This window comes from Stomoxys calcitrans, chromosome 5, assembly GCF_963082655.1.
Source record: "Stomoxys calcitrans chromosome 5, idStoCalc2.1, whole genome shotgun sequence".
Classification (NCBI taxonomy): Eukaryota; Metazoa; Arthropoda; class Insecta; order Diptera; family Muscidae; genus Stomoxys; species Stomoxys calcitrans.
In genome coordinates this window covers 73,006,585-73,031,579 of record NC_081556.1, presented here as the reverse complement: position 1 = coordinate 73,031,579, position 24,995 = coordinate 73,006,585, and the positions used below count along the sequence as shown (strand labels likewise).

Below are 24,995 nucleotides of genomic sequence, written 5' to 3'. Positions count from 1 at the left end.
TAAATGTGGCTTTTATGGGCCTAAGACCCTAAATCGGCGGATCGGTCTATATGGGGGCTATATCAAGATATGGTCCGATATAGCCCATCTTCAAACTTAACTTGCTTATGGACAAAAAATGAACCTGTGCAAAATTTCAGCTCAATATCTCTATTTTTAAAGACTATAGCGTGATTTCAACAGACAGACGGACGGACATGTCTAGATCGTCTTAGATTTTTACGCTGATCAAGAATATATATACTTTATAGGGTTGGAAATAGATATTTCGATGTGTTGCAAACGGAATGACAAAATGAATATACCCCCATCCTTCGGTGGTGGGTATAAAAACGTCATAACCTAGCCAAGAAAAACTAGTTTTTGTCAGAATTGAAAAATAATTACGAAATCGTACATTTAGTTTCAACTTTTGTGAATTTATGAATATGGCAACACTGTCCTATAACAGAAAACGTCTGACATGCAATCCTCGCGCGAACATCAAGAACCTTTTTTAATGTTATTCTTCCTCATTAACACATAATGGCGGCATTTGTGAATATCTTAACATGGTCAAACTGCTCCGGAAGGTGGAGCGCTGATTACAAATAGATTTAAAATAAGAATTTTTTATCAAATTTAAAATTTGGAAAAATTTATATATGTGCAAAAAATTTATGTATGTATATATAGCAACAACAAAAAATCTAAACCAATGATATTTTGTCGAGACTAAACAAGAAGCGGAGCAATTTCGTGGTTATATTATTGTATAATCTAGTTACGCACTCTTTTCGGTGCTATACTCAGCAGTTTTGGATTCGAAATATTCAAACAGAGCAGACGTATTTCCTTGACACAAATAATAAATAAAAAAATATTAAAACTAAAAATTTAATTTTCTTTGAAAAAAAAAAGTGAAATTTGTGGATTTTGAATTTTGGAAATGAATTTGGACCAACTAGGCATGGACGTTTGCGATCCTGCCGAGAATATACCGCCTGATAAAAACAGCCATAAAAGCAATTGTAAGTCAGCCATTGGAAAACTTTTGCATGAAGCCTGCTTTAGTGGACATGGACATGGATATGGCTCCCAAAATTCTGGATGTTTGGATCAAGACATTACTCCTTCGACGTCTGCATCATCATCCTCTAAATGCAATAAAGGAATCTCTGCTAATTTGGTAATGAAAGTTGAAAAATTACCTTCAATTGACATAAAAAAATTGGCAAAAACAAACTCAACGCAAGTCAATACATCAAGACCTTTGCCATCCAACATTGAGAGCAATATGGATCACAACGATTTTACCCCCACTGACGAAGAACGTTTTCAAATGGTGCAAAAGAAACGGAAAATATCTGGTGATACTAACTTGCGTAAGATAGATTTAAGAAATTCTGTTCTTAGCGTTTCAAATAATGCATCTGGCCAATCGCAGGATTCTTCCAATAGATTTGCAATATTAGGAGATTTAGATATTAAAACTAACAACACTTATCATAAGAAAATTCGATCACAAGAGGCTTTAGTTGCAGAAAAATCTGTTGGAAATAGGAAGTCTTTCTGTCCTCCTATTTTTCTTTTTGGTGTTGATATGAATAATTTAATTAAAGACTTAAAGGCTAGGCAAATTGTATTTAAGATTGTCAATAAGAGCAGACACAAGAGTAAACTTTATTTGCAAGACCCAAAAATACACACTGAGCTAATGTGCCTTCTACGTTAAAAGAAATTAAATTCATACTCTTATACACCAAGGGAGTTAAAACGACAAACCATTGTTTTGCGTGGTCTTTTGTTTGACACAGCAATAGAGGATATTAAGTCAGAAATAGATATGTTAGTCCCTGATACAGTGCATAGTGTCTCTAAATTTTCCACTTCATACTCCAAGAAAAACAATAATGACACAGGTCTTTTTTTGCTAACACTGCATCCTGGTAAATCCGTATCTGAATTGAAGGCGCAAAGATATATTTTGCATCAAAGGGTGTCTTGGGAATTACCGAAGAAAAATATGAGGGATGTTCAATGCTGGAGATGCCAACAATGGGGGCATATGTCCCAAAATTGCAACAGGGATTTTGCGTGCGTAAAATGCGGTCAAAACCATGCACAAGGTGAGTGTAAATTTGTGCAGGGCGACGGAAATTTACCATTTTGCATCAATTGTGGAAATAGCGGCCATCCCTCGAGTTTTAGAGGTTGCCCTGAGTATAAAAAATATGTTGAGCTTATGAAGAAAGCTAGATCAGTTGCCCTAGAGAGAAAAGAGAAGGCGAAAAACAATGTTTTTAGTGCTTTAAATTATTTTACTCAACCGAATGTATCTTATTCCGATGCGTCCCGTAACGGTACTTCTAGTTACACTCAACCCTCAACGAAACCGAAAATCATTGAAGAATTTTTGAAAATTGCTAAAGAACTTTGCTCTCCTAAAGTGATTTTGGTGGAAGACAAAATTGCCAATTTTATAAGGTAGTTTCAAACCATTTCAAAGGAAGAGGCGATACAGCGATGTATAGGCCTCTTACGCGAAGTAAACCAAGTCTATGGTCCATAATGTTCTGGATCTTATTACATTTAATGTCAGGTCACTCATTGAATATGGCCGTAGATTTGAATTACACAGTTTAATGAAAAAGTTTGATATTGACATTGCTTTCCTTCAGGAAACTCATTTGAAAGCTGGAGGTAATATTAGTTTTGAAGGCTGTCAGTTTCTATGGGATAACAGCGCACAAGGTGTGGCCATACTACTTAAGAAACATTTCAAATTCAGAAGAGAAGTCATCTTAGGGTTTCTCTTCCCTAATTTATTTATTTCTATTGATGTTTCTATTAATGGCGTTCTTAGGAAAATTTTGTTAGGCTTAGTTTATATTCCTGGCAATTCAAGCCAATCGCAAATTTTAAGTTCTCTGTCTTCTTTAGGTAATTATTCTGGGGGATTTGATTTCTCATTTATAGGTGGTGATTTCAATGCTAGACATATTTCATGGGGTGATTCTATAAATAATTCAAATGGAAACTGTTTTTATGACTTCCTTCAAGTAAATCCCCACTTTTGTACCAGAATATCTTCATCCTGTCCAACGTTTCCAAATGGTTCATCTTACTTGGATCATTTTCTCTTTTGTTCTAACACATCTGACCTGCCAAATCCTGTTTGTTCGACTTCATGTTTACCCAGTTTTTCAGATCACTACCCTCTCAAACTTAACGTCATTCTTCCTAGCTTTGAAATTGTTTTGCAGCCTCCTCCTACATTTACAAGCTACGAAAGCACAAATTGGGATGATTTCAAGCATGATATAACTCAGGGTATTTTAAGTAATTATCCCCCTTCAAATAGAAATTTGAGTAACAATGAAATTGATCAGTACATTGAAGAGTTTGCTTCTGTTGTGAGTTCTGTCTCAGAACATCATTCTAAGAAAATTGAATTGGGTAACAGAAAATTCTTGATATCTGATAGAATTAAGAATTTATATAGAATTAAATATAATTGGCAAGAAGAACTTAATAGGCTTTATCGCGTGTCCAGTAACAGATTCAGTCCAGAGTATCGCATTTTATCCAAGCAAATCCAATTATTGAGTGTTATTATTAAGAGGCAGGTTGAACTAGAGCAGATTTCTATTTTTAGAGATAAACTTAGAAGAATTAAGCCGTGGCCAAGAGCACATCGTGACGTTTTCAAGATTATTGGGCATCGAAAATCTCTGCCTTTGGATAAATTATCAATTGATGGTGCGATAATAACAAATGAGTCGGAATGTCTTTCTCATTTGAAATCGTATTTTTCTAATATTTATAATAGCTCTGTTCATCTTTCGTCTGTAAGGGAAGATTTTGTGAATGACTTCATTGCAAATGTTCCTCAACACTGCTATTCATTTTCAATTGATTCAGATGCAAAAAATCAAGACAGGTTGGAAAATCTTACAACTTTGGGTGAAATTCTTGATATTTCCTCATATTTAAAGAATAAGAAATTGTCTGGCATTGATACTATTTCTAATTTTATTATTCGAAAACTTTCAACTAAAGCATTTGAATATTTAGTTATCATATTTAATAACTGTATCTCCAACGGATATTTTCCAGATTCATGGAAAACCTCAAAGATAATTCCAATTAAGAAAAAAGCCAATAGTAATGAGATTTCTAACTTGCGACCTATATCTTTATTGTCAAATCTGGGTAAACTTTTTGAAATGATTGTCCGTACTAAAATGGATAAAGGAATCACTTTACCATATATTCCAAACTCACAATTTGGCTTCCAAAAAGGGCATTCCACAGTTGATGCTATGACAAAGTTCACAAATGATATTGTATTGAATTTAAGAGCAAAGAAATGTACTGTTGCAGTTTTTCTTGACGTTGAAAAGGCTTTTGATCATGCTTCCCACTATGGTATATTAACTAAAAGATAAGGATAGGGTTTAGTCCTCCGGTTATAAAGCTTTTCAAAAGTTTTTTTACAAATAGACAATTTGGCGTACTCTTCAAAAATCAGTTGTCGGAATTTTCAAATGTTAATTGTGGTGTCCCGCAAGGATCGGTTTTAGCTCCACATTTATATAACATTTTTATGAGTGATTTTCCCCACAACTCCGAACATTCCTCGGGTATTTTGTATGCGGATGATTCCCTTTTATACTCTCACAATGAATCGCCAACATGTGCTTTGGTCCATGAGGTTAAACATTTTTATGATAAATGGGGTATAAAGATAAATACTTCAAAATGCGAAGCCATTTGCATAAGAAATGCATCGGGAAAATGCAAGCGCTTTGTTGTACCTGAGAGTAAATCCTTGAAGCTATTTTTAAATGGCATTGAAATTCCATTTAAAAAGAAAGTTAAATATTTGGGTGTAGAGTTTAACAAACTTTTTTAATTCAACGTACACGCGCGGAAAGTCCGTAATAAGGCCCAGGGAATATTCGCATCGTTTCAAAAAATTCTTGGATACAAATCTTTGCCTGTAAATACGAAACTATTATTGTACAAGACTTGTATTAGGCCTGTTATCTTACATGGTTTTCCAGTTTGGTTCAGTATATCCCCCATTGTTATGAAAGAACTTGAGATTTTTGAGCGGAAAATTTTGAGACTTTGCATTGGGAAGAATTTTAAGCGCATTAACAGAAGATATTCAAATAATTTTATTTATTTGAATTCCAAGTTGAAGCGGCTTTCTTCTTATGTGTGTGATCTTTTGGAGAAATTCAATTTAAGATTAGGGCTTCATGAGAATTCTCATATGATTGACGCTATGAATAGTCAGGCGAACATTGGTTGGTATAATGCTCAGTATTTATCTCCCTTGCGATGTATAAATGAACCTGAATCGGGTACTATCGCTTTTTACGAAAAGGCACTAGCCGGCACTCACCGTGGGTAGCTACATCTTAACCTACTTTTCCTTGTTTTTTTTTAGTTATAATTGTTATTATTTTTTGCTTATTTCATTATTTGTAGCTTTAAGTTCAAACCCTAGATTAAGATCGTTCTATTTAATGTAGTAGTCTCGGGAGCAAGGACGTAAATAATTCTAATTTCATGTATGCATATTACATTTTACCTTTTAATGCTAAAGCCAGGTGCTGAAACTGCCTAATATGTTATTGCGATAATACATTATAGTCATAAGTTTTCTTTATTATGTTTCTAATTCTACTTCAATGTTTAAAAAAAAAGACTCAATAAATATAAACTTCAAACTTCAAAAAACTCAGCAGTTTTTAAATTAAATAAATGGTGTATACGTTTAGGAGATACGTAAGGTCCTAAAAGTTATGGCAGCTTTCATTAGTTGATTGCTATATTTTAACAACAGATGGAGCCAAAATTAATGTAAATCTCCAAGGGAAGACCAACAACATTATAGTGCCAGCTTGAAAATCGTAGCAAATGACTGGAAGTGCATGACAATACAACCACAACTGTTGTCAAGGTGCAGTTTAGGTTAACATTTTTTATTTATTTATTTTTCGGCTAAAGAGACAGCTGAAAAGAACAACTTCCGTCTGAAACGGATTTACGTCTAGACCACTTTCGGTAGCCCATTTTGCTTCCTGAAGTATATCTCCAAGAATGCTGAAAAACTTTCCATTACCGCAACAGCTCCGTCATCTGCATATGCTAACACTTTTCCCATCTTTTTCTTCCAGAGACAATAATGTATTGTTAATGGCCATATTCCAGTACACCATCTGCTGTCCCATATTTGTATACACACAGACCCCAAGTATTAGTAAGAACAGGGTTTTTCAAAAAGAGAGCCACAAAAGTTTTTCTAAATAAAACAAAAACGGTTTTGGATATTAATGAAATTCTTTATTTCTATGAAATTATGTTCGATGCCATTATGTATGGAACTCATATTTGTTTTGCATGGCCACGAGCACGCTTGCAGAAGTCCAGAATCTGAACCCAATTTTAGACGGTTTTCAAGCATAATTCGGACGACACTCCTGCAATTTCTCGTTCGATATTCGTGTGAAGTTGATCAATCGTCGCTAGACCATAGACTTGACGTAACCCTATATGTCTATATCCTCCAAAGTTTTCATTTCCTTTTCAAGTCTAAAGGGGATACTAGTGCAGAATGTGTGCCGAAATTTATCCCAATCCGCCTTTCTTCTGTTTAGCCGAGAGACCACTTCTGCAGATTTTCTCCAAGGCTTAAACTAAAATAATGATAACCAAAGAAGCTTTGGTCATCCAACAATTCCCAGAAGTCCAGAATCTGAACCCAATTTTAGACGGTTTTCAAGCATAATTCGGACGACACTCCTGCAATTTCTCGTTCGATATTCGTGTGAAGTTGATCAATCGTCGCTAGACCATAGACTTGACGTAACCCTATATGTCTATATCCTCCAAAGTTTTCATTTCCTTTTCAAGTCTAAAGGGGATACTAGTGCAGAATGTGTGCCGAAATTTATCCCAATCCGCCTTTCTTCTGTTTAGCCGAGAGACCACTTCTGCAGATTTTCTCCAAGGCTTAAACTAAAATAATGATAACCAAAGAAGCTTTGGTCATCCAACAATTCCCAGTCACATATCCCTTCGCTGATATTCTCTCATACAAAGTAAACATCTAGTAACTGCTGCCTGTTCCTGGTAATGAAGGTCTGTTAATTTTCTTTATTACAAATCGCCAAATTATCCCCTGCTGACCAGTCGTTTCTTGGCTATTGGAGCCTGGCTCCTGGTTGACTAGTGGAGCCGAAAATAACTACCTATTACAAGTAGCAGAATATTCTTGCGGAGCGAAATATCGAAACGTAACTACACTGCAATATCCAAAGCTATATCTAAATAAGGACTGGTCTGGATCATATTTGATTCAGGTCGCGTGAACTCGTTCAGGTCGCGAGAACTGTTTTATTTGGTCAAACACTACTCACTGTTTAAAATTTCAGCGAAATCGGATAATAAATAAAACCTTTATGAGCTAAACACCCTTAATCGGCAGGTTGTTCTCTATAACAGCTATTTCTATTTAAATATAGACCGATCTGAACTAATTGTTGGGTCCTGAAGCTTAAAACAATTCACTTTTTCGAATTTCAGTGAATTTGGTAAGTAGGTAGAGCTTTTATGGGCTTCAAGCCCATAATGAATACATCAGCTATATATAAATATAGATCGATCGGAATCTTATTTGAGTCGGATGTCCGGAGGCTTGAAACAAGTCACTATTTCAAATTTCAACTAAATCGGATAATAAGCGAAATTGGATAATCGCATATATGGCAGTTATATCTAAATATAGTCCGATCTGAATCCTATTTCATAAAAGCCTCTGTGTCAAATTCCATTGAAATCGGATTATAAATGCATCTTTTACGGAATTTAGGCACTATGTCGGTAGATCGATCTATATCTTAACATAGTCTGATCTGAACCATATGTGGGTCGAATGTAGGAAGAGTAAACACAACTCACTATTGAAATTTCAGTGAAATCGGGTAATAAACAAAGTTTTTATGGGCTTCAGGCCCTTAATCGGTACATCGGTCTATATGGGAGCTATATCCAAATATTGTCCGATGTGGCCTGTTCAAGAACTTAATCTGCGTGCAGCAAAAAGACGTATATGAGCCAAGTTTCAGCTCACAATCACAATTTTTGAAGGCTGTAGCATGATTACAACAGACATCGTTTGAGTGTCCAAGAATTTGCGACGATCAAAAATTTATATATATACTAATGTACTTTGTAGGATCGGAAATAGATATTTCGATGTGTTGCAAACGGAATGACTAAATGAATATACCCTCTACTATACTATGCTAATGGGTATAACAATTTGTTTTGCCAATTTTTTTTATCTACTATTACATATTTTCCCATGAACCTTCCACTAAGGAACAGGGTATACTTCTCTCATATTTAAGTTTAAGCTCAATGACGTTAGTAAGGGGATAACCACCGTTAAAATTTTTTTTCTGATGTTCACGCCAGGATTTGAACCCAGGCGTTTGGCGTCAAAGGCAGACACACTAACCTCTGCGCCACGGTGGCGTCCTTTTCAACAACTTTCGAAAATGAAGCATTGTTAACACTTCGTGTCAGCTACCCTGTAAATCTTATTTGGTGGGAGTATTGGAGGTCATACAAAATTTCAGTCAAGTCAGGTAAACTGTAAAGCTTCTAGGGACTCATCAATTCAAATCGGAACATCATGGAACTAACATCCAAATATGAACCGATAAAGCCCATTTTTAGAGATGGATTTCTACCGGGTAATTACCCAATGCTTGGGTATTTATTGAGAAAATACCCAATAATACCATTTTTGGTTTTCAGATATTTTGGTAATTGAAATCATTTTCCCAACAAATTTTGATGCTTTCGTATCATTTGTATATAAACCTGACCTTCTGATCTCATAAAATCGAAATTTATACCGATCTCCAGACTTAATGTCTTGAGGTAATAAATTGCTCATTTTGCATCCGATTTCGATAAAATTTGGCCCAGTGAGTTCTGGTAGACCCTTTCCCATTTGTTTGAAGAGTGGTCCAGCAAGCGGGAAAAACTTACCACATGAAGGCGAAAGATTTTCGTCCTATTAGTCTGTCATCCTTTATGCTGAAGACTCATGAGAGGTTGATAGAAACATATGTTAGGGCAAAGATGCCTAGAGATCGCCTTTCACGACAATAGCATGTATATAGTAAGGGCAAGATCTGTGGATCTAAAAAGATGGGTCAGCAGAGCAACACCTCATGGAGGTGTACTGTCTCCTCTACTTTGGAATGTAGCCATTAACTATATATTATTGTCTCTGGAAGAAAAGGTTTAAAAGTAGTCGCGTATACCGATGACGTGGCTAATGCGGTTAGGGGAAATTTTCCCAGTAATCTAAGAGATATACTTCAGTTAGTTTTACGTGCAACAGCGAAGTGGGCTACCGAAAGTGGTCTAGGTGTAAATCCGTGACAGAATTAATTATTTTCAGCAGTAGATACAAGCTGCCTACAGTGGCACCTGTCTCTTTGAGAGGATATAATGTTCTATTTACAGAAAGCGCAAAATATCTGGCTGTTTTGCTGGACACGAAATTGAACTACAAATCCAACATTTAGGAAAGGGCAAGAAAGGCAACTCTAGCCCTATACATCAGCAAGAGAGCCATTGGCAAATGTTGGGGACTTAGACCAAGCGTCATGCATTGGGTATATACTGCCGTTGTCAGACCTATAATGCGCTATGGTGTTGTGATCTGGTGGACGGCGCTTCAAAAGTCCACCTACTGCTCAATACTCAACCGAATCCAAAGGATGGCTTGTTTGTGTATCAGGACCAGGTGGACTTTGGGGTATACTCTAAAGATCTAGAACTGGTGATATCGAAAAGGTTACCCGACCACTGCTGTGTGTATCAAGCGGAGATCCTTGCAATTATGAAAGTGGTGGAATGGCTAAGTTATAGTGTCATAATGCAGATTGGCATATATATCTTCTCAGACAGACAGGCAGCCATTAAATCCCTGGAGAACGGATTTCTAAACACAAAAACCGCCCACGATTGTCGCAGATCTCTCAAAAAGATGGATGAACAATTCAAAATTCGCCTGTTCTCGGTGCAGGCCACAGAGATATCCCAGGGAATTGTAAACGGACGAGTTTGCGACCATAAGGAACTACACTACACATTCCAGGGATACTGGAATCTGTAGGTACCTCTAGCGACATGAAAGCTAAGTTTTCAGGACCAGTCCTGATGGGCAACGAATAATAGATGGTCACAAAGAGGGGGCCTGGGGGCCGAACATTCCAAAACCATATGGCCTAATCTAGACTTGAAGAAGTCTACCGCTTTGCTGTCATTGGCTAGAATAGACGATTCAGTCATTGCGTCCGTCATGACAGGTCACTGACTAATCGGAAAACATGCTGACAGACTGAAGGTTGCCAGCAACGACTTTTGCACAAGCTGTGAGGACACCGGATAAGAAGAGACTATAGAACACCTTCTGTGTGTGTGTCCCGCACTAGCAGTCAGAAGGAGTTTCACTTTAGACATTTCTTTGAGAATCTGTCTGATTAGCGGATGTGAACATTCACAAGTTATTGGGCTTTTTAAAGCAATCTGGATGGTTCAAAGGTAGGAACTAGAATGTACCTTCCTTCTTCTGTTTCTGTGGTATCACAATGGACGAAAACTTTTAAGTGAGTCTAAAGACAGACTGCCACTAAAACCTAACCTAACCTAACCTGGTCAAGATCGGTCCATATTTGGATATAGCTGCCTTATGGGCCGACCTCCGGATTTTCTGATATAGGGTATTAAAGAACCCTTTTATTACCCGATTTTGATGAAAATTGGCACTGCGAGTGTTTAACAGAACTCGCAGTGCGGGTTCTTTCCCATTTCTGTCAGATATGGTCCAGATCGGACTGTAAATGGATATAGCTGCCCTGTAGACCGGATATAGTATTTGGAGCCTATAAATTGGGAGTTTCTCATCCGAATTCGATTAAGTTTGGCACATTGAGTTCGGGTAGACCTCTACACCTACTTGTTGAATGGGGTCGAATCGGATCATATTTGGATATAGCTGCCATATAGACCGATCTTCCGATATACAGTATTGAGCTCATAAGAGGAGAATTTTTCATTCGATATCGATGAAATTTAAAGCAGTGAGTTTTGGTTAACCCCTACCCATTCTTGTTAAATATGGTCCAGATCGGATCATATTTGGATATAGCTGCCATATAGACCGATCTCCCGATATAGAGTATTGAGCCTATAAAAAGAGTATTTTTCATCCGATTTTTAAGAAATTTGAAACAATGAATTTTGGAAGTAGCTGCCATACAGACCGATCTCCCGATATACAGTATGGATGAATTTTGAAACAGTGAGTTTTGATAGACCTCTACAGCTTTTTGCTGAATTTTTTCTGATGGTCTCACCAGTTGGTCAATATAGCGGCCATATGTAACTAAATTCCGATTTTTTATACCCAAGATATCTAAAAAATTATAAATATCCCGCTTACCCGGTTATTTACCCAATTTATATAATTTATAGGTTAAATGCCTGGTAACTTTTGGGTATTTACCCATCGCCCATTTCTACCCATTTTCAATTATCAACGACCTACATACATCAATTAGAATTATTGTATCAATGCAAAGTTGCAAGTACACCTAATCGTTCGAAAGCAATCATTAGTTAGACAGATGTACGGATTGACGGACATGGCTATTTCCACTTCGATCGTCAAGACAATCAAAAATACACATACTTGTTTTTAGGTCACAGATAAATATTTAAAGGTTGTACAACGGAATCATTAAAGGTCTCACCTGCCAAAGAAGAAAGCATACAAAGTTTCACTCTTAAATAAAACAAGTAAAAGCGTGCTAAGTTCGGCCGGGCCGAATCTTATATACCCTCCACCATGGATTGCATTTGTCAGGTTCTTTTCCGGTAACTCTTTTGCGCCCTTTAGGGGTTCAAGAAGTAAAATAGGGAGATCGGTTTATATGGGAGCTGTATCAGGCTAAAGACCGATTCAGACCATAATGTCACGTATGTTGACGGTCATGAGGGAAGTGGTTGTACAAAATTTCAGCCAAATCTGATAATAATTGCGACGTTTAGAGGATCAAGAAGTCAAGATCCCAGATCGGTTTATATGGCAGCTTTATCAAAACTTGGACCGATTTTAGCGCAGTTGTTGGAAGTGATTCCAAAACACCAGGTGCAAAATTTCAGTCAAATCGGACGAAAATTGCGCCGTCTAGAGGCTCAAGAAGTCAAGACGGATTTGGCCCATTTACAATCCCAACCGACCTACACTAATGAAAAGTATTTGGGCAAAATTTGCTGCTTTCGACAGACAGACGGACGGACGGACACTAGATCGACTTAAAATGACATGAGGATCAAGAATATATATACTTTATGGGGTCTTGGACGCATAGCTCGAGGTGTTACAAACAAAATGATGAAATAAGTATACCCTCATCCTATGGTGGAGGGTATACAAATAATTAAAACAATAACCGTAGTACTTTTGCTTTTATTGTCCTTCAAATAAGTAAGTTTCTGTGGCGCACTCTTTATAGTTAACATTTGATGGTTCAAATACCTTTCAAGTAGTTTAAACAACATATTAAGTCGTTCTGTTCCAAAATTCGAAAACATCCTAAAACTGGTTCGTTGTTTTCCTTCAACTTTTATTTACAACAATTTCCCTTTTCCAAATAAAACTTACCAAAGAGCTTAAAAATTTATTCAAGACTATTTTAACAAAATAGAAAAAAATATTTTTATTATTAGTTTTCTTGTTTAATAAAATATACATTTTTATAACATTTACAAATTGTAACGAATTTTCATCCAAAATTGGTGTAGTTAGGTTAGCTGCTCAAAAAATTTGTGTCTCTTTCTACATAACTTTTCACTTAACGTTTTTAACAATAACAGCCTTATTCACAAAACTTAATGTAGATTTGAAATATGTTTATTTGACAGTTCTGTAAGGGGAATCTGTCAAATAAACCTATTACAAATCTACATTAAGTTTTGTGAATAAGGCCGTAAATATATATTTACTTATATTATTAACTTTACAACCGGCAAAAGAATTTGTCACTACCGTTTGGTTGCTATAACTCTAGTGTGTAGGGCAGAGACAAACTTGAATGACATCGAATTAGACAAAAGACTAACAGTTTCGGTTTTATATATAAACGAAAAATGTGACGCACAGTGGGATGGAATCGAAAAAAACTAGTCAAAAATCTGCCGTTTGAAAACGGGTAGGATAAAGACTAATCAGTGAAAATACTTGTTTTTTCCAAAAAATTGAAACATATCAATTGTTATAACTTTTTACAGAATAGTCGGTTGTGGACACCCCTTTGGGGTGCAAGGGCGTTGTAAATTTTGCCAGCAATCCAAATCAAAATGAAAATCGGACCACAAAGGCCTATGTGCATCGCAAAAGACGCAGCCGACTTTGGCCAAATATCAATAAATAAAAGTCGAATTTTTGCTGTTACCCGAACAGATATTATAAACTTCAAGCGGACTATTTTGTAGAAACATTTGAGCACTATCCAGCAAAAAAATTTGGATATCTGATCACAAATGAAGATTTAGCCATTTAGGGGCCTGTCAAGAGACAGCCGTGGCTTGGACTTTCGCACATTCTCCCTTAGGCTTATCTCTACCCGTTCCCGACGGCAGATTTTTTACTAGTTTTTTTCGATCTCATCCCACTGTGCGACGTTTGATCGAAAGCGAGTCCTACAGAGAAGAGGGGATTTCGGGATAATCACAACCCTTCGCGCAAGGGCATTCCTTTAGTAGTATGAACGTCGTCGATCATTGCCCATGCTGATACAAAAGCGGAGGGCGAACACGGATACTAGCACCTGCAATTAAAAAAAAGCAAAGAAGTTAGGGTTGTTAAGTAATTAAGTTACATTTTAGGTCATTGTATTTTATTGTCATTTGCTGAAAACGGTTATTTCTTTTGGCTGTAAAGTTGACACACGTCTAGAGAAAGAAGTTTGCTAATATCAGCTAATAATGTCTGCTGATTTAGGTAAAAAATTCAGATTTTGATGGAAAACACACAAAATTTATAAGCTTCTAAACAACAATTGAAGCATTTGAGTAATTTTAAAAAACTACTTTTGGCAATTTGAAACGCGTATTTTTTCTTTAAAATAATATTTATGATTTAGTAGATGTTTTGTGTGCTCTTATTTACAATCGTTAAGAAATGATCAAATTGTAAAAAATGATGCTCTTTATTCTCTTAAGATATATTGCAACATATTTTTTTTTTAACTACGACATTATTAAACTACAATATTTTCAACTTTAAACTATTTGAAAACAGCAGATAATGTTTACTGTTTCAGCAAAACCTAGTGAAAAAAGGCAAAAGTATTAGAACTTATTTCCAAATCTAGTTACACTTTAATTTTGCATACCTATTGAAATATTGAATAGAACCATGTACGATTTTCTTACGATAGGACAAAAATTGTGGATTTCTACGGCCTTAAATTGCCATATCGGATATAAGATATATAGGAGAGCAATATCTAAATCTATGCCGATTTTGATGAAATTTTGCACACATACTGGGACTTCAAATTAAACAACTCTTGCCAAATTTTGTAAAGATCAGACCAAAATTGTGGCTGTTGCAGCCTTAAAATTCCATATCGAATGAAAGATATATATGGGAGAAATATCTAAATCTGGGCCGATTTTGTTCAAAATCAATAGCGTTCGTCCTTAGGCCAAAGAACACCTCATGCTACATTTTGGTAAAATCAGACCAAAATAATGGCTTCTACAACCTTAAAAGGTCATATCGGATGAAAGCTATATATGGAAGCTATATCTAAATCTGATCCGATTTTGTTCCAAATCAATAGCTTTCGTCCTTGGCCCAAACAAGTGACATGTGCAAAATTTCATGACAATCGGATATTAAATGGGACCTATATCATGATCACAAAAATACCTGAACAGACAGACGGACATAGCTAAATCAAATCAGAAAGTGATTATTAGCAGTTCGGTCTAGCTCTTCTCCTTCTTAGCGTTGCAAACAAATGCACGAAGTCATAAAACCCTGCACCACAGTAGTGGTGTGGTGCATTTATAAGGGACATCATTTTGCAAATGTCGCCAAACCCTCTCATACTGTTACACATTTTGCATTTTCAATCGAATATATTCATATGTTGTCATTTCGACCAAATAATACGGTAAAAATCACATTCCCCTTTTCGGATGAAAATCTTTCTAGCAATGCATCTGTTATGCCGTTAGCTAAAAAAGTAAAAACGTGCTAAATTCGGCCGGGCCGAATCTTATGTACCCTCCATCACGGATCGCATTTGTCACGTTATTTGAATTACTTTTTCAATATATATATGAGCTATATCAAGTAATTGATCGATATGGACCGTGCTTGAAATGGCTGTTAGAAGTTTCAGAAAAATACCACCTCCAAAATTTCAGGCAAATCGAGTAAAAATTGCGCCCTCCAGTGGCTCTGAGTGTTCAATTGGGAGATCGGTTTATATGGCAACTATATCAGGTTTCCAACAAATTTAGACCATACTTGGTACAATTGTTGGAAGTCATATCAAAACGATATATGCAAAATTTCAACCAAATTGGATAAGAATTGCGCCCTTGAAAAGCCCAAGAAATCTAATGGGGAGATCGGTTTTGTGGCGGCTATATCAAGTTATGGATTGATTGGCACAATTGTTGAAAGTTATTCCTCAACGATATGTGCAAAATTTCAGCCAAAACAGATAAGAATTGCGCCCTCTTAAAGCTCAAGATGTAAAGACCCGAGATCTCTTTATATGGCAGCTATACCAAAACATGGACCGAATTGTCCAATTTACAATCCCAACCAATCTACACTAATAAGTAGTATTTGTGCAAAATTCCACAAAATTCCTAGCTTTACTCCTTCGAAAGTTAGCGTGCTTTCAGACGGACGGACATGGCTGGATCAACTTAAATGTCATGACGATCAAGAATATATTTCTTAGATGCATATTTCGAGGTGTTGCAAACGGAATGACGAAATTAGTAGACCCCATCCTATGGTGAAGGGTATAACAAAGCGTTCACTTTTCCTTTTTTAGATATTTCTTTTTAATATTTTGCCGCTTTTTCAATAAATATTGTCTTCTTCTTCTTCTGTTTAATCAAAATTTGAAAGAATAATAGCCGCTGATTTTAAGTTCGACATTCTCCACCGTAGACAAGGCAGGGTGTAATAAATGCAACGTTTTTTCTCTCTCTGTAGGCAACACAATTACAAACGGACACTACACCCGGTGGTAGGGTTACATTTTTGTGCACAAACGGACGCAAAATTTCGATTTTAGTACACTTTTTTGCACAATCAACACCATGGATCGCATTTGTCAAGTTCTTTGCCCGGTATCACTTTAAACGCAAACAAAGGATAATGGATAAAAATTGTCATGCTATTGGAGCCATATCATGTTATGGATCGATTCGTACCATACTTTAGTTGGATGTTGCAGGCCAGGTTATAAACCGATTCAGATCATATTTGGTACGCATATTGAAGCAAAAGTCGTTGTACAAAATTTCAGCTAAATCAGAAAAAAATTGCGGCATCCATAGGGTCAAGAAAAATAGTCGGAAGATAGTTTTATGTGGGAGCTATATCAGATAATGGACCGATTTGGACCATACTTAGCATAATTCTTGGAAGTTTTCATGCAAATTTTCAGCCGAATCGGATAAGAATTGCGCCCTCTAGAGGCCCCAGAAGTCAAGATCCCAGATCGGTTTACTCGGAAGCTATATCAGGTTATGGGCCGATTTGAACCATACTTTGCACAGTTGTTGGAAGTCATAACAAAACACCTCATGGAAATTTTCAGCCAAATCGGAAATTAATTGCGCACTCTAGTGGCTCAAGTCGGTTAATATTCGACTTAATCGAAACATTGACCGATTTGGCCCATTGACAAATATTAATATCAAATTCGTGCTCTACTCCCAAATATCTGATATTTGAGCCTCATATTGTCTTCGGAGGTAAATGTTTATGGTTTGTGGGGGTGTTTTGCCCTGAGAAAAAAAATAATATCAAATTCATTTCCATAATGTCAAGGTTGAAAAACAGATTCCAATTTGGCCCCAAAATTGAATATTAAATTAATTTTCATACCCACTATCGAAGGATGGGGGTATATTCATTTTGTCATTCCGTTTGCAACACATCGAAATATCCATTTCCGACCCTATAAAGTATATGTATTCTTGATCAGCGTAAAAATCAAAGACGATCTAGCCATGTCCGTCCATCTTTCCGTCTGTCTGTTGAAATCACGCTACAGTCTTTAAAAATGGAGATATTGAGCTGAAATTTTGCACAGATTCTTTTTTTGTCCATAAGCAGGTTAAGTTCGAAAATGGGCTATATAGGACTATATCTTGATATAGCCCCCATATAGACCGATCCGCCGATTTAGGGTCTTAGGCCTATAAAAGCCACATTTATTATCCGATTTCGCTGAAATTTGGGACAGTGAATTGTGTTAGGCCCATCGACATCCTTCGTCAATTTGGCCGAGATCGGTCCAGATTTGGATATAGCTGCCATATAGACCGATCCTCTGATTTATGGTGTTAGACCCATAAAAGCCACATTTATTATCCGATTTTGCTGAAATTTGGGACAGTGAGTTGTGTTAGGCCCTTCGAAATCTTTCGTCAGATCGGTTCAGATTTGGATATAGCTGCCATATAGACCGATTTCTTGATTTAAGGTTTTGGGTCCATAAAAAGCTCATTTATTGTCCGATGTCGCCGAAATTTGGGACAGCGTGTAAGTTAAGCCCCTTGACATACTTCTGCAATATCGCACCAATCGGTCCAGATTTGGATATATCTGCCATGTAGACCGATATCTCGATTTAAAGTCTTGGCCCCATAAAAGGCGCATTTATAATACGATTTCATTGAAATTTGGCAGAGTGACTTATGTTAGGCTTTTTGACATCCGTGTCGTATATGGTTCAGATCGGTTTATTTTAAGATATAGCTACTGTACTTATTAGTATTTTGTCCAAATCGGAACATATTTTGATATAACTGATATGGGACATAAGGTATGAAATTTTCACCGAATTTTGATGAAAGGTGGTTCACATATATACCCGAGGTGGTGGGTATCCAAAGTTCGGCCCGGCCGAACTTAACGCCTTTTTACTTGTCTTCTCTGAAATAACTCGAATACCTTTCATTTAAGTCCCATATTGACATAAACGTCCTATATGTCTTTCGGGGGGAGTTTTGGGGTTGGGGCGGCCTCTTGGGTACTTGTACCCAATTCGTAATACCATGTTGGTATTCTACTCTCCTCTACCATTCATTTGATACAAAAATTGTCGCAATCGGTCCTCTTTTATTTTTGAATAGTGTTTTTCGGGTAAGGGGAGGGTACTGTAAAATTTTAAGCAAATCGGTTCAGCTATTTTTGAGTCCATACGGAACAAACAAGCAAACCGACAAACAAACATACAAACACAAATTGATTTTTATACCCTCCACCATAGGATGGGGGGTATACTAATTTCGTCATTCTGTTTGTAACTACTCGAAATATTCGTCTGAGACCCCATAAAGTATATATATTCTTGATCGTCGTGACATTTTATGTCGATCTAGCCATGTCCGGCCGTCTGTCCGTCCGTCTGTCTGTCGAAAGCACGCTAACTTCGGAAGGAGTAAAGCTAGCCGCTGGAAATTTTGCACAAATACTTTTTATTAGTGTGTGCTAAGTATGGTTCAAATCGGTTCATAACCTTATATAGCTGCCATATAAACCGATCTTTGGTCTTGACTTCTTGAGCCTCTAGAGGGCGCAATTCTTATCCGATTTGAATGAATTTTGGCACGACGTAATTTGTTATGATATCCAACATTTGTGCCAAGTATGGTTCAAATCGGGCCATAACCTGATATAGCTGCCATATAAACCGATCTTGGGTCTTGACTTCTTGAGCCTCTAGAGTGCGCAATTCTTTTCGGATTGGAATGAAATTTTGCACGACGTGTTTTGTTATGATAACCAACAACTGTGCCGAGTATGGTTCAAATCGATCCATAACCTGATATAGCTGCCATATAAACCGATCTTGGGTCTTGACTTCTTGAGCCTGTAGAGGGCGCAATTCTTATCTGATTTGAATGAATTTTGGCACGACGTGTTTTGTTATAATATCCTACAACTGTGCCAAGTATGGTTTAAATCGGTTTATAACTTAATATAGCTGTCATATAAACCGATCTGGGATCTTGACTTCTTGAGCTTCTGGAGGGCGCAATTATTATCCGATTTGCCTGATTTGTACGACGGATTCTCTCATGACCATCAACATACGTGTTTATTATGGTCTGAATCGGTCTATAGCCCGATACAGCTCCCATATAAATCGATCTCTCTATTTTACTTCTTGAGCCCCCAAAGGACGCAATTCTTATTCGAATTGGCTGACATTTTACACAGGTCTCCCACATGTAATTTAATTGTGGTCCAAACCGGACCATATCTTGATATCGCTCGAATAACAGAGCAATTCTTTTCTTATATCCTGTTTTGCCTAAGAAGAGATGCCAGGAAAAGAACTCGACAAATGCGATCTATGGTGGAGGGTATATAAGATTCGGCCCGGCCGAACTTAGCACGCTTTTACTTGTTATATATAAGAAGATCATACATATGAAATATTATCATTAATAAAAAAAGTTTACTGAGATTTTGTGTTCAGAATATTTTTTTTTTTGACAAAATAATTTTTGCTTTATGATTTATGCTTATAAGGGCGTAATTACTACAATTTTTAATCGTTTGCCAATATCATGCTAAGACCTTAAATACCGGGTTTTTCAATAAAAAAAAAAAAAAACTAAAACGGTTGTGGATATCAATGAAATTCTTTATGTCTGCGAAAGAACGTTCAATGTCATTATGTATGAAACTCGATTTCTTTTGCATGGCCAGCACGAGCACGCTTGCAGAAGTGAATTATAAATCGGCCGATACTGCTGCAATTTCGCGTTCGATATTGGAGGTTCATCAATCGTCACTGGCTTTGGGCATAGACCATAGACTTGACGTAGCCCTACAGAAAATACTCTAACGGCGACAAATCGCACGACCAAGGCTGCCAATCGACGCTCGCTCATCCTTTGAGCAATCTTTTCAACCTAGCTTACCGTGCGAGTGTTTCCCCGGCGCGTTGTAGATTGCGAACGTGCAGCTTATCTCCAAAAAGGGTGAGGCAACCAACCCTCCGAATTACCGACCAATAGCTTTATGTTCCGCTCTTTCCAAGGTTACGGAGCATGGTCAATTACCATCATGTGAGATATTTAGAGTCCAATGGTCTTCTTAGTGATCGACAATATGGGTTCCACAGAAATCGCTCCACGTGTGACCTGATGGCATTAATGTCTGAACGTTGGAGTCGCTCTTCATACCAATTCGGTGAGAGTAAGGTCGGGCTCTGGAAAGCTCCAAGGATTTTAATAGGGTCTGGCACGGTGCACTCCTCTCAAAGCTTGTCGCTTTTGGTGCCGGTAATAACGTCGCTCGATTTATATCGAGTTTTCTCAGAGATTGCACTATAAGACTTGCTGTAGATGGGTTCTCATCTGAAGAATATAGATTGACCGCAGGAGTACCATAAGGCTTTGTCCTCTCTCCCTCTTTCTTATTTCCATTGACTACTGGATCTGACTTCGAATCCGATCTACTCGTTCGCCTCTCTGTCATTCATTTTCATTCGACCATAGCTCGACTCTTCGAGAGATTGACGGATTATGGGCGTAACACTCCGCCAGAATTTGAGGCCATTTCCGAGTGGGGTGGAATGAACAGAGTGGATTTTAGTACACGCAAGACGCAGTGCTGTTTGCTGTCGCACAAATGATTCACTAGCACTTTACAATCGTCAATATCTATCGACGGTGTAGATATCTAGCAGTCAGAGGCTCTTGAAGTTCCGGCATGAAGATTCAATATGATGTCCGTTGGTCAAAGGAAGTATTCGAGGGCTTGGGATTTCTTAAGCGATGCAAGAAATAATCGAGGCGACGATCGGAAATCTGGAAGGAAGGGAAGTGGTTTCTGATCGGATACCTGAGATGAACCTTGAAGTCGAGTGCGAGGCACTGCTGCCATCGGCACAGTCTTGGATTGGCGGAACCCTAGTATTGTCAACCGCAAGATCATGTAACACGGATGGATCAAAGCTAGAGGACAGAGTGGGCATGGGTGTTAACATTGAGAGCCCTGCCTGACCATCATAAGGTCCTGCAGGCGAAGATCCGGGCGATCACGGAATGCGTTAAGTGGTGTGGTGCTAACGCCAGGACATCGAGTGTGAACATCTTTACCGACAGTAAAATTGCCATAAGGGCAATAACAACCACGACGGTAAGGTCACGAACAGTCTTGCAGTGTAAGGAGATTAACGCCTTCTCTGCATAGTTATGATTCCGGGCCATAACGGAGTAAGGGGAAATGAAAGGGCAGACGATTTGGAGGTGGAGGCCAGAGGACTGCCGTCAATAAAATTGGTTAACCCAAAGCCTTTCGGGTCGACGCAGTCCGAGTTAAGGGAGTGGGCGACGAATGCGCATGCAACATTGTGGAACAGCGTAACGGTCGGCAGGACAGCGAAAATCCTATGGGGGGATCCAGATCGCGAGAAGACGAGGCTATTACTGAAAGGAAGTAAGAAGGAAGTCAGTATAGCTATTGGTATCATAATGGGACACATAGGACTACCAGCTGACTTATGTAAAATCGGTGCGGTAAGTCATCGCATGCGTAGGGCATTTGGGAAAGATGATAAGACATTGGACCATTTCCTTGTCTTTGCCCGGCTTTCGCGTCTAACAGATACCGGCACTTAGAAGACCAGACATGAACCAACTTAGGGAAGCGGATTAATATCTGCACCCTCTTTTCAACCTAACCTTTGAAATATTTCACTCCCTCTTATCTTCTTAATATTTACGCTATGTACATCCATCCGAAGGTGGAATATAACTCGCATGTACTGGCCGGAGCTCCAAAACCAAAAAAAGGCGGGCGTTGTTGTTGATTGAAGATTGTAGGGTATCCAACTCTATTGCTTCCCTTGAACGTCGTCGAAATGTGGGTTGTGTGGCGCTGTTCTAGCGATTCTTTCACGATGTGTGCTCTTCGTAAATCAGTCTTCTGATTCCTGCCTTAAGGTTGTTTGTCAGAAATACAAGATTTTCTAGAAGCGCACACCGGTTTGTAATCGATTTTTCGCAACGACGGTTCATATGTGGAATCAGCAGATGTCTTTCCCCTTACTTACGCCACCCGTTACTTACAATATCCCCCCTCCGATTCTTAACTATCCACTGCAACGCAATGCACTGCATATAAAGGGAACATCTCCTGTGAGTTGGTTGATTGGAAAAAAGAAATACGTTCTCCTGGTATTTAAGTGCTGTCTGGCTGTCTGAGAAAATGTTTATGCCAGTTGTCGTTATGACAATATATCTTAGCCATTCCACCACTTCTTTGATTGTAAGGATGTCCGCTTGTAACACACTGCAGTTGTGTAACTTCTATTACCAAGGTACAGTGTACAAGTGGTACAGTGCTTTTCATCAAAAAGCGGCTCAGGTAGGGTGTAACCCACACTGCCTGGAACATCGGACATTGTATCAAGGAAAACACAGTGTCCGTAGTCGCCACATGACCAAAGATAAAGTGGTCGCAGCAACTTGTCTTGCCACAATGTCCAGAGGCATTAGTTGTGACATGAAATTCAGTGCATCAGATGGTGTTCTCAGCGCGGCTGTGATGCACAAACAAACCAATCTTGGATCCTGTTGAGTATTGAACAGTAGGTGGACTTTTCAAGCGCCGTACATCAGACCAAAACACCACATAGTATTATAGGTCTGACAGCTGCAGTACATACCCAGTGCACGACACGTGGTTTAAACCCCCAACTGTTGCCAATGGTTCTTTTGATAAAAAGAAAAAAACAATTAAAAGCGTAGTATGTTCGGCCGTTCCGATCTTTGGACCCCCACCAAAATGGATATGTTTATTATCCTATTGCATTTTAACTCTTCAATATCCATAGTTTTATCATGATTTGGACCGATCTGGATCATATTGCAGGGGCTTTGATGGTCTTAAGATCCTTAATAGACAGAAATGCCAATATAGCAGCCATCTATGTAATGGCCAAAAGCATCTCATTATTATAAATTTCAGCGAACTCGGCTAGAAAATGCTATTTTTAAGGGTTTAAGGCTCAAAATTTACAGATCGGCCTATATGAGAGCTTTATCTTAATACAGATCTGTATATTCGGTAAGGATGTCGGGAGGCAAAGGACAACTCACTGCTCCCAATTTCAGAGAAATCAGCTCTAAATACGCCTGTATTGGCCTAAGGCCATATACCGGGGAGATCGGTCGATATGACAAATGCAAAGCGATGAGTGCTCTCCGATTCAAATTTAAGCTCAATGATAAGGGACCTATTTTTTCGATGCGCTTAATACAACTCACCGCTTAATCGGATAAATGAATATTTTATGGGCTGAAGACGCTTAATCGGTAATTTAAGCTCAATATGTCAGTTTTTAAAGGGTTTTCAGTTTTTGTTAAATCGTCGTTAAAATTCTACGAGGATCAAGAATATATGTATATACCATGAGGGGTCTGAAATGTATATTTTGATATGTTGCAAACGGAATGACAAAATGAAAACACCCCCTATCTTATGGGTTGCCGTCTGGACAAAAGTCTAATCTCTGTTAAATTTGCGTTCAACATCTTAACTTTTCAGGGCTGTAAACGAGAAGACAACCCGATGTCGCAAAATCCTTTTAGATTTTTTTTTAACGGAATGACAAATTGGGAAATCCCCATCTTCCGATGTTGGCTATAAAGAATGAGTATAGCGGTAAAAATAGCAAAATGACAACTTCATCTCCTCAATTTCAGTAGCATACGACATTTGGCCATAAAATACTCCGACACGGTGGTAAAGTTTTTAAACCAATATGGACTTTAATTCAAAGTCTTTTTACCTCCAGTCCAATTAAAACACATCCAAGGATATTGAAGATATTCAACAAATGGCGCCAATAGTCTTCGAATTTTATGCGGCATCCGGTTTCTATCAGATCTTCAGCTGCATTTTGGTTACCATTGGTGAAACATGTCGATGGAGGCAATCGTCCACTGACAATGTAATCCTGAGGGCTGGCGCGGCCACAACAAACGAGCTGAAACGACAAATGAACAATACCAGTAATTGTACTCTTTGTCCCCGCAACCCCTGAAAAATACAATACTTACCCACTCTTCGTAGATGGACATGGCACCCTCGTTTTTGAGTTCTTCCTCCCATGTTGCATCTAGGGTATTCGATATATTGGAGGCAACAGAATTACGACCAACTATCATGAAGATGACAATGACAGATTGAGCAAGAATGACAATAACCATTAACACCATAAACTGAAAATATATGGAAACCACATGAATATCTTCCATAGATTATTATTATCATCTGCCTTTAAGTGATTCGTTACCGTCACTGTGCACCCAACATTCTCACGGATGGCGCCAAAGTTTAAAAATATAAATACCACAAATGTGGCCACGCCAATGGCAATGTAGCCATACGCTCCCATCGAAGCAACATCATTTGTATTGTTTGTGCAGAGGATGTATGTGCCGAAACCAATAAGGACAGCTGCCAGAAGCTAAAATGAAAAAAAAGATTGAGGTAAGGTGACAATTTTGAAAGTTCAAGACATTAAGCTAACAATAAACTTAGATAGGTTTTAAGCAGCCACTCAAAAAGCTGCGGTCACCTGGAGGGCATCCCATGCCTAAAAGAACTAGGGTGAACA

The 24,995-nt window shown here is 38.0% G+C and overlaps 1 protein-coding gene across 9 annotated transcripts in view; it reads right to left on the bottom strand.

The window, feature by feature from the left end:
• Positions 1 to 12,777: 12,777 nt before the first annotated feature.
• The window catches only part of LOC106081357 (23 kDa integral membrane protein), a 92,991-nt gene continuing 80,773 nt past the window's right edge, over positions 12,778 to 24,995 (bottom strand). For all 9 annotated transcript variants that reach the window (XM_059370456.1, XM_013243245.2, XM_013243243.2 and 6 more), the window contains exons 3-6: positions 24,672 to 24,845; positions 24,436 to 24,597; positions 24,165 to 24,362; positions 12,778 to 13,913 (exon numbers count right to left, since the gene is read on the bottom strand). In XM_059370456.1, the coding sequence (XP_059226439.1) occupies positions 13,842 to 13,913; positions 24,165 to 24,362; positions 24,436 to 24,597; positions 24,672 to 24,845 (606 nt within the window). In that variant the 3' untranslated portion in view covers positions 12,778 to 13,841. The remainder of the gene's footprint in view (positions 13,914 to 24,164; positions 24,363 to 24,435; positions 24,598 to 24,671; positions 24,846 to 24,995) is intronic.